Genomic DNA, 9,511 nt, shown 5'->3' on the forward strand with positions numbered 1-9,511 from the left:
GCTCAAAAAGGAAATGATTGAAATGCTTAACAGATTGATTGCATTTTGTTATTATGCTTGGTTTTGTAAATAATCAATTGCTTGTGATAATGGTTTTTAAATGTCATCATTTGATTTTATATTGAGAATCTGCACAAATATATAAATATTATTCAATATTGCATAAGTATAGCCAAACGCGAATTGCTTGAAGGAGGGGAGGGGAAAAAAGGGACATACTGGAGCATCCGGTGCCCGTCTATTTTTCGTCCAAGATCTTTCCTTATAAAAAGGTGTTTTCCTCGGTACTTCAAATCAATTTAATAATGTTATAGGCACCTTAAACGTTTAATAAAAGGCTGTTTTTATAACGTGCTACAGGGCGCGGATGGAGTCACAGAAGAATCGTATCCTACAAGAAAACTCAGCGAGATTAGCAATGCATCGAAGACGTCGAAAAAAGACCCAAAGGCTCTTAAAACAGAAAATGAAAAGCTCGAGGTAGCCAGATTGTTGTGTCATATTTGGAACATTGTTTCTATAGAAATACGACAAGTATAATTTGACTATGCTGATAGAGCAGAAACTTGCTGACGTCAATAACGGTGTTGAATGTATATTTTAAATTAGGCTTGTTGATATACGTATACTTAAATAAAAAACGTTAAATTGCGAATTACAAAAAGCATTAAAATGTTATACTCATAAAGTTTAGCCTGTTGTTGGTTTATTTGTATAATTTTGGGCAGCCGTTAAAAAATTCACAACCCAATATGATAAGAAACATTATAAACCACGAACGTTGTTAGTCAATTGAAATCTTGTGCATCGCTTTTTTATTATACACAGAACGAACTTCAGTCGCTAAAAATAGAACTTAAGATGACAATGGACACTGTTGATCGTCATGACAACGAGATGAGGTCATGCCAGGAAGAAATTAGACGCTTGGAGACGGCAAATCTTGAACTTAAATCACGTGCTACGCGAGCCGAGACAGATCATGCGAGAGTTTCGATTGAAAACCAGCGACTGCTTCAAGTACGGAAACACGCTGTTAATTATTTAAAACTTATTAATAACTAAACATATACAATATAGAAACAGCGGAGAAGACTCGAATGAATGTTTTTATTTGCTTTAGGTTGTTTGTGAAAATTGAAACATTTAAGGTAAGTTTAAATGGCTTAATCTTGCGTCCATGAAGAACATAAAGTGAGTGGTTTGTAACCAATGCGTTATTTTAAAATAACGAGTCTTCCAAGATGACTGGCTTAAATATCTAGTGGGTTCATTCAGAACCTTGGAAAATGTGTCTTATAGTCACCATGGCTCAAAGCGACTGGGAATGCCAAAGCCGCATGAATCAAAGGTGTATGACATAATATATGTATTTTTTATTTATTCTTAGTTATATTTAGAATTTGCGAGCATTAACCTATTTATCTTCTTTTATGTTTCACTTATTGTTAATGATTTACTATGATAAATGCTGACAAGACATTCAAATTGAATTAAAAAGTCGTAATTACTCGCGAACTCAAGCTACGCAGAAAAATCGTGTGCTTTATTTATCCAATTATTGTTAAAGTTTTATCAATACGCTTTAAAAAAACTATTTTTCAGAGTGATGGTGTTTCTGAAAGTCCAGCGAAATATTATTATTAGTTTTAATTTATCGATCACTATTTGGTTAAATGTCCTTTCCCTTATGTTTGTCTATTGCATTCACTTATCTAAAAGTTAATCTTGGTCTTATAACACAGAAAATTGTCGGCATGGAAGAGAACCAGGCGATGATGAGTCGCGCGGAGCTGCACTCAATGATCACCCAGCTAGAGGAGGCCGAAGTGAGGGCCGCCAACAAGCCGGCGGCGGAGCTGTCAGGCATCCGGACCAACCCCAGCGACATGAGCGGCCGTAAGCGGTCACCTGTTTCCCAAGAGGACAAACAACTGTCATGGAGGTAATAATTCTGTTAATGTTCCCCATCCACTAAAGTCTACATTCGATAGCAAGTACAATCATAACCCAGCAACTGCTTATGGTCGTCGAATTAGCTCTTAGAAATGTCAATATTTCACTGCATGAACATTTTCGAAACAAATTTTATTCAAAATTTTGTACACATGCATTTACAAATAGTTCATAGCTCCAAAGAAAACGTGCGTGGAAAGTTCCGATAATTTCTATAGTTGCGTTAAAAAATAGTTAAGCCCATTAGTGGACCTCATAAGCCTATGATTATGAGCATGGTTTGGCTAAATCTTGACTACCATTATTTACAATATATGCAGTTGTTTTGATGCTTAAGATACATTAAAAGCTCAATATATAATCAAATAAAAATGTTGAAAAAAACAATCATGGCGAAATATTTCAGGAAAATATTATTGGTTCCGTTACATTTTATTCAAATGAGTACAGAAAACAAAAATACGTATTACAAATATGGGCACATACATCCCCGCCCAAACCGGATAACGCATTGGTTTTCTCCTCGTGCTTTCCAAATTGCAGGCTGTCCCGGACGGAGGCGCGACTGAGCCAGAGCCTTGACGAGAACCGGCGCCTGCGGGAGGATCTGAAGGAGATGCTGGACTCTCAGGTGGAGCTTCAGCAGTCCCTGCTGGCAGACCCAGGACAGGTAAGCGAATTCTCTGCTGGCAGATCCCGCACAGTTAAGGGCCACCGGAAATTGTAGTGACCTTGAACATGGGTTTGCTAATCTCATGTATTAAGTAAAAACTTCAACCAAAGTCATTCTTAATTTTCATCGGTATGTTTAAACAATCTTTTAGGCTGTTGGGACTGGTCTAGTACACGAAACGTATTGATATTGAGTACACTCAGATAACGTATTTTGTTTTCAAATTGTGTTATTGAAGATCAATTAAACAAGTTATATGATGTCTACGTCTGTGCATGAATTTTACAATACATTCTGCTTAATAAATCTAAACGCATCGAAAGGTACTGCATCTTTTATTTAAAAAAAAACAAGTCAATCTGCTGCATGTCCGCATACAAGTCATTCTTCCTTCAGTTTACCGTCAGCACACTCCCAAGATCTAGCAGCGCCAACGCGAGGCTTAACCGACACCCCAGTGGGTCCGACTCTGAATGCCAAACCGATGACGTCAGAGAAGACATAGATGACGTCATACTGCGACTTGCAGCAGCCGAGCGAGAAAATGATTGTTTAAAAGAAAACTATACAGTGTTACAAGAAATATTTGAAAATTTACTAAAACGCATTGACGATATTGAAAATAAGCGTACTGATATTGTTGTACATTCCAAGAACAATATCGCTACGAGCACTGAAGATGGTAGCGATAATCGTGTAGACATTGAAATATTAGAGAAAAGAATCACTGAGCAAGAAGCAGAGCAGATTAAATGGAAAGAAAACAATGAAACTTTGACTAAAATATGCCAGGCTCTTGCAGCTCGCGTTGATACGGTTTATAATGAAAGAGAGAACTCGATAGCGCATTATGCCCAGTTGACCAATCAGAACAAAGTATTAAGAACTGAACTTGACAAAAAGGTTAAAGAAATCGAGCAGCTTTTGAACGAGAAGAATAGCTCCAATAATGAAACAAGACGGTAAAGTTTTACTCAATAAGGATTTCCGTATTTTTTACACAATATATTAAGACAATATTTGCAAGAGATTAAAGGAGCATTAATATGATAAGTTGCAAGACTCTACGTATTTAAAATATAAATGTTTTATTCAATAACATGTTTGCACTGTTAACTAAGGAAAATTGTACACTTTTGGCCTTATAACTGTAACTCAATTTGATAAGTAAATGTTGCATTGAAAGAAAATTGAAAATGAATCTCTGATCATATATCAAGTTGACGAATACGGCTGAAGAATAGCAAATGTAGAAAGGGGAAATGATACCAAGAAAACAATATACCGAAAGATCGAGCAATTTATAAAGCTCACACAAACGTCGTTTTTTTCCCAGTCGTATGTTGTTGGTCATACCCATACTTCATATTGTTTCCAGGTTGCAGGACGAAGCTCGCCGACTCGCACAGCAGCTTCAAAAACGTAAGGACACGGACACTAAACCCGTCGGTGACGTTGAGAATATTGAACGCGAGCTAAGTGACGTCAAGCGAAAGTATGAGGAAGCTAATAGACGGTAAGTAGTGGATGGGAATTTTCGACAGCATAAATGGTGTTAATAGTAAAAACAGTAATATCAGATTGTGTATTGGTATTCGCTACCTTTAATTCTATCGATTCGATTAATATCGTCGATACGCGTCTAATCATGTATTTTAACAGCAGCTACTACAAACGATTGTTAATTTGTCGACACGAGAGGCTTATGCGTTTTATTTTATAGCTAGATCATTCTATATAACGTCTTCAATAGTATGAATAGAATACACGTGCTTTCTCACGAATGTTTGAAAACTCTAAATCTCCAATCAAATCAAATAATGTTGTACTAGAACATTATTAATTTTACCTAACTTGACATGCATGTATGCATAAATTTCATTAAAACATGTATTTAAAGACTAAAGGAGCTCGCTAACACGAAGTCGGTGCAGCCGACCAAGAGCCTCGATCTGAACACGGTGACCCCGGTGACCCTGGCGGAGCGCTTCCGGTCTGAGCTGTACGAAAGGGAGTGGCGACAGGCGTTCGCGCTGGTTTCCGGAAAGTGGCGTAGGGACGAGAAGAAAGCTATTCAAATTCTTGGCGAAATATGCACGGTACACCGATGATGCCGCTATTTCTTTAACAGTACACCATCGTTAGTAATTTACATTTCGTACGTGACGTTAACTCGAGAGGAATTGAAACTGTATCCTGAAGCATAAGCGTGCATTTGCACGCGCTAGTTCTGTTTCCTTAAGCGAACGAATAATTTACAGAAACCGGTAATATAAACTGGCACGTTCTTTTTATAATTCACTCAATATTGTTTTGTGGTAAGTATATGTAAGAAACATATGTCAAGTGTAGCATTTGCTATGAATAACCCGATTTCACTGGTTGAAGGCGTTGCTTTTACATTAACCAATTTAAAATGTGCATTATTCATCCTTTTTCTAACCGATTTTAATCGTATTCATCAATATTCAGTCAAAACGTATCCATTCATACATACTGTCTTCAGGAAGCCTATCTGTACTGCAAGCGCACTGCCCGGTTGCAGATGGATAACGTTACGTCATCGCTCGTGGAGCCCACTGCCAATCACTTCCGGAGTGCGACGAGTAGTAAACGAAACGGTCATACGGTGAGTGTTATTAATTAATTGAGAAGACTTTTTGTTAAATGGATAAGAATTACCATACAAACTGTTCTTGGTTGATTAGAAGTTAAAGATTTTCCCGTTCCTTGCAGAAAAAAAGACTCAAAATGCCTGGATGGTCATTTTGACTTTGGGTGAAATTCAATACGTATTATACCTTATAACGCCATCTATTCAATGTGGGAAATACCATGACATTATTTTTGTGGTAAAGCACACATTTCAGGCGAATTCTTAAATAAAACAAAAAATCTTCTTCCAGATCCTCAACAAATAAGTAGCACTAAATTACTAAGTTTTCTCTGAAATATCGAAGCAAGAATCAACATTAAAACAATGATAGTATAACCTGTTATTTTATCATTTAAACTTCGGCTTATTATGGATGTATTTCTTTTATAAACTTATATTTAATTTCTTCGGTTTGTGTGCATCTCATTGCATTCTTTTTGTAACGTAAATGAGCTTTTGCACAAACGATCCTGGATAGTTAATGGGGAAACTCTTAGTGTTAAACATTTACGTTCTTCATAAATGGTAACGCAGTATACTAGTAACTTTGTATGTTAACTTTTAAATTTTGGTTTACAGAAATCGCTGATCGACCAAATACCAGAAGACCTAAGACGGCGCCTTGCCCACTTCCGATGTCGACCGACGGACGATATGCTTGCCAAGGGAGTTCAGGTATCCAATAATGAAACTTACAACCAGGCCCCGTGTTCACAAAACAATTTTGCAATCGAAAATCGATTTTAACTTACATCGATTTTCATTTTTGCCTATCAACTACAATGGAAATCCATTTTCAATGACAAGCAAAATTGATTTTCGATTGCAAAAAAATGCTTTGTGAACATGGGACCAGAATAAATGGCAAAATATATACACACTTATTTATGGATACATCTCTGGAAAGGGAATGAAAATAATTTATACAGGCGGATTATTCTATCCATATGTCGCATGTGGCCTAGATTTGGCCATTGTTTGTATGCATGCCTCGACAGCAGTTAATGCAACGTACACAGTAATCAATGCAGAAGGATGGTAAATGTTTGTTGTGAACCACGAACATGGGGACAGGTCTAAGTTATGTTGGCGACATGTGTTCTATAAATAATTTTACTACAATTGATGTTCAGTCTGGATCTGAAACTTACTATATTCAATTGCATCCTTTGCCTGACCTGAAATAAGTAAGATACGTGCAACAATTTTAAGAACATATTGCACATTAACTTTTGATTTTGAAATATTCAGGACTTCCTGAACCAAATAGACTACGACCGAACGAGATTTCTTCGCCATGTAAGCGAGCAGGAGTTTCACGAGCTAATGCCATACATTTCCCTATGCTTTGAACTTTCCTGGTGCATGGCATCGCAGGAGCCGCCCATGTACCTGCTCTTCAAAGTGAGACACGGCCTTGACATAGAACCCGACAAGTTTGACACCTATCAGTCAAACGGTAAACGCGTCGATTATATCCTATGGCCGGCGGTATTTTTAGAAGAGGGCGGTGCATGTCTGCAGAGAGGCGTGGCTTATACGTTACCAGAGCGGTCATGAACCAATGGCGTAGGGATTAACTTCAGATATATTATTATTCCAAGAAACATTTGTATGTGTCGTGCTGTGTTAATGTTCTTGTCCACTATTGTAAATCATCGCATGTGACTCTGCATTCGTACAGAATGAAAACATAATTAAGGTTTTGTATCCGTAATAAAATCTCGCGTTATTTTTTCATCGCGGCTTTATCGTCATTTTATGAGAGCGTATTGTAGCGTTTACGGCCACTTCGACCAAATCACTTCGTTTATTCTGTGAAATTGTCTTTTTTTTGAAAAACATATAAATTGTATTCAATATTATATGTACATGTGTACATTTGTGTTGATTGTTGGTTGTTGAAATACTTGGCATATTACACCAGTAAATAAAATATTAAAATGTCAAAAGTTATCATTAACGACCTTTGTATTATGTAGTGAATACCAAATTGTTGATACGATCATATTTATAAAAAAGAACGTTCCTCTTGGAAATCCATTATAAAATAAATGTATTAATAAATGTTTAGTGGAACTAAAAAGGGAATTATATTGGGTATGTAAATCCCGCAAACGATGCAAATGAGAAAAACGGATACACTACCTTAATACTTGCTCATGCGACACATAAGAAAGTTATATTGTTATATGTATAATATATATTAAAAAAGATCAACCTCTTTGTCTTGCACTGAAATGAGTGCGTATTCCATTCCAAGATGCATTGAGTCTTTGGGATTGAAAATTAAGGCTATTTCTTCAAAAGAGTTTTGAGTTACTGAGTACGCAAAATAAAGATATGCTGATGCGGTGCTTCATTGTAATAAGTTATAAATACATGTGTTATTTATCATGCTGTTGTTGTAAATGTATGTAATAAAATATCTTAATGCTTGTTGTATTATCATACCCAATATATACTCCGGTTAATAGCCGACATTGAGTTTAAAAGAAGTGTGATTCGACAATAGAAAACATGTCTTCGAGAAAGTACAAGCATGGTCGAGTTTGGATGTCTTAAAACGACATGTGCACATGTTTATAACGACATTTTATGAGGTGACGTTAATCGCACCTCTTTCAGACCCGCAGCAAACTCGTGTTCATTCGTAGAATGATAATATGCAGCGAAACGTTACGACAATGTGATACGTGCATATGCACAATGTCAAAGATTTTTGATTGTATAGTTGAGCCAACTAACTATAAACTTTGAATGTAAACAAAAGTCCACCAATGTCCCTCAGATAGAAGGAAAGGACTTGAAATGTTGGGGTCTATGCAAATCACAATACTGCAAAGAGGATTACAAAGTTTATTTATCTATTTATCTATTTAATTTTCATGCTTTAATTTCTATTCTAATCTCATGCACATTTAAAAACAAATAAGAAATTATAGTCTAGATTATCCCTGATGATCGAATGTCAAATGTTAAAAACAAATGTTCTTGCTGTGCTCCGCTGTATACGTCATAAATATATTCAGTTCTCAGGTCCAGTTCTTTCCAGTTACCCGATGGAACTACACAGTACACATCACTGCTACACTTTTTGAGGTTTACTACGATATGAATTCTTCCTTCCTGTCAGTGTACTTCTCTGTATAATTTATTTGTAGTTGTCTTTATGAAACTGATGGCCAATATTCAACTAACTCTAGTAAGCATCATACGTCTTATTAAACTTCTATCTTCTATCCCCTTTTCCATCAACTTTCTTCATCAATATTCAACTAGTTCTAGTATGCAACATACGTCTTATTAAACTTCTATCTTCTATCCCCTTTTCCATCAACTTTCTTCATCGTAATTCTTACACCAACAAAAATGGGATCTACAAGGATATAAGAATATCCATTCAGATCATTATGCTTATGATTAATCCCTTATAACAGCTTTCAATTATACCACATTTTACTACTTATCAAAATCACATTGCAATAACATAATATTTCCGTAACATCAAGCACTACAAGTTTTACAAGAAAAACAAAACAATACAGAATGATTACTACAATAATGCATATGTTGGACGAGAAAGATTATTGTTAAATAACATACCCCATTTAGATTCCTTCTATAAACACAACACTCTAGATGCCTCCACAATGTGGCCGACGATCAGAAATTCTGATGGCACCTCCTTCCACACAACAAACGCTCTGGTCTTAAGCCCAAATTCAACTGACTCAGAAACACACAGAAAACTCTCGAACTCTGCCATACACTAACCAGGCTTCCTTGAATAAACAAAAGTATCCCCATACCCCAGAACTGACCCTAAATTTCCCATTAGATTTGACCGCATGATTTATGATTTCAGGGCTTTCCGTACTCTTGGATGTGTATCCCGCAGCTGGTTTATAGTAACATTTATACTTGCTATTCTAATTAACTATATTAACATTTACACACACAAACAACAACCCTATTTCTTTGACACACCCCCTACTTAAGATGAAATTCCCAATTTCTGTCTCAACCTTTTGGATTTGTGTCAAGACTAGGTTCATGACTCATGTCCCAGATTTTCGACTGAGATAATCAGCCCCGACATTTTCAGTTCCCTTTATAGCAACAACAGTGAACCGGTAAGCCTGCAAAACAAGAGCCCAACGCATGATTCTACCATTAGAATCCTTTGCCTTGTTCAGATAGACCAGTGGCATGTGGTCTGTTTC

At 36.4% G+C, this 9,511-nt stretch overlaps 1 protein-coding gene across 2 annotated transcripts in view; it reads left to right on the plus strand.

Annotated features, from left to right (window-relative positions):
* LOC127876906 (myosin-9-like) overlaps positions 1 to 7,723 on the plus strand; it is a 10,421-nt gene extending 2,698 nt beyond the window's left edge. For both annotated transcript variants that reach the window (XM_052422413.1, XM_052422414.1), the window contains exons 2-11: positions 361 to 480; positions 829 to 1,020; positions 1,746 to 1,945; positions 2,500 to 2,626; positions 3,026 to 3,591; positions 4,008 to 4,145; positions 4,530 to 4,728; positions 5,136 to 5,258; positions 5,865 to 5,960; positions 6,537 to 7,723. In XM_052422413.1, the coding sequence (XP_052278373.1) occupies positions 361 to 480; positions 829 to 1,020; positions 1,746 to 1,945; positions 2,500 to 2,626; positions 3,026 to 3,591; positions 4,008 to 4,145; positions 4,530 to 4,728; positions 5,136 to 5,258; positions 5,865 to 5,960; positions 6,537 to 6,845 (2,070 nt within the window). In that variant the 3' untranslated portion in view covers positions 6,846 to 7,723. The remainder of the gene's footprint in view (positions 1 to 360; positions 481 to 828; positions 1,021 to 1,745; positions 1,946 to 2,499; positions 2,627 to 3,025; positions 3,592 to 4,007; positions 4,146 to 4,529; positions 4,729 to 5,135; positions 5,259 to 5,864; positions 5,961 to 6,536) is intronic.
* The last annotated feature ends 1,788 nt before the right edge of the window (positions 7,724 to 9,511 follow it).

Source organism: Dreissena polymorpha, chromosome 4, assembly GCF_020536995.1.
Source record: "Dreissena polymorpha isolate Duluth1 chromosome 4, UMN_Dpol_1.0, whole genome shotgun sequence".
Classification (NCBI taxonomy): Eukaryota; Metazoa; Mollusca; class Bivalvia; order Myida; family Dreissenidae; genus Dreissena; species Dreissena polymorpha.